At 46.1% G+C, this 1,350-nt stretch overlaps 1 protein-coding gene across 1 annotated transcript; it reads right to left on the reverse strand.

Moving 5' to 3' along the window:
* Positions 1-259: 259 nt before the first annotated feature.
* On the reverse strand, positions 260-1,107 carry LOC139939184 (ras-like protein family member 10A). Its single transcript, XM_071934959.1, has one exon. It carries the CDS (start codon positions 1,031-1,033, stop codon positions 260-262), a length of 774 nt encoding a protein of 257 aa, XP_071791060.1. The 5' UTR covers positions 1,034-1,107.
* Between the last annotated feature and the right edge of the window lie 243 nt (positions 1,108-1,350).

Raw genomic sequence — 1,350 nt, forward strand, 5'->3', positions numbered from 1 at the left:
AAATTATAATAGCAGGCTTGCCGAATGCATTATTCAATTAATTTCAAATAACTTAATAGGTTTGTTGTGTCTACTGGCAGATTATACTGACATTGAAACACGAAAAAACATTTAGAATACTACATATTGTTCTTGTGAATATCTTGAAGCACGTTTTTTTTAATGAACATATTTGGGATACTTTATCGCTGGAGTGCTGAAAATGAAATGAGAGTTTCCCACAAAAGTTTATACCAATCTCTCCCGTTAATACTGGAGATCACATTATGGAACACGAACATTGTTTCCAGGCACGTAACGGTATCCTACGAGATCTCGTCTGTCCTTCTCGATTACTGGTTCCCATGGTAATTACCCTAATCGCCTCGTTAAATAGAGATCCAACATGCCAGTTGTACTTAGCAGAGCATTCAACATACGGGCACTTCCATGTTTTCTTGACTATCTGTGATATATGCCTCCTCGGCAGGTGAGATAGCATTTGTAAATCCTGTTTATTTCCCGCCACAATCATTGGTATATCAAATCCACCCTCGGCTTCAGAACAGTCTAGGATCTGTTCCCGCAGATCCTTAATGTACTGGAAACTTTCCTGGGATGTGATATCGTAGATGAAGATCAGTGCTGATGCACTCCCAATAGCCATGGCGTAGGACTGTAGGTCCTCCCAGGAGGGACCATTGGTGGCGGTGTTTCCCGGGCCGTTGCCGGCCTCACCAGCCCGGTCGTCCAGCGGGGAGAACGGTATGACCGGTATATCAATAAGGTTCATCTCTACCAGTTGGTCGTTGGCCACAACGGCTGTTGTGTAGACACAGGCACTGGTGGTCGGGCGGTGTTTCTGTATAAAATGACACCTGCAGTATTGTTCGATGAGGGCCGTCTTGCCCACGGAAGGTGCCCCTAGGACCACTACGTCCAGCTGGTCCACCATGTCATTAAGGTTGAGCTGCTGGTAGAGCTCACAGAGCGACTGAAGGGACATTTGAGTCGTCATGGGGGACGGTCGCAGTCTTGTAGCAGAGGCATGCATGCAGTTAGTAAGACAGTCACTGGATTGTTGGTGATGAAGCCGAACGTCTTGTTGATGAAGCCTAACGTCTTGGTGTTGATGCACCCACTGGAGATAATGATGATTAAGATGATGTGTGAAGAACAAGAACTAAACAACAAGGTATCTTAATATAGCAGAGGGTTCAGTGTCACGTGTAGGAGGGGTGTACAGCCCCCACTGAAGTACGGGTGCCCCTCACTCACATCACCTTGATGAGCTCCCACACCAAACCCGTCTTGTTGTCATCTTGGAAGATTCTTTGGAGGCAGAATCATGAAGCACTCGAGCTATATCAC

This window comes from Asterias amurensis, chromosome 6 (genome assembly GCF_032118995.1).
Source record: "Asterias amurensis chromosome 6, ASM3211899v1".
NCBI lineage: Eukaryota > Metazoa > Echinodermata > Asteroidea > Forcipulatida > Asteriidae > Asterias > Asterias amurensis.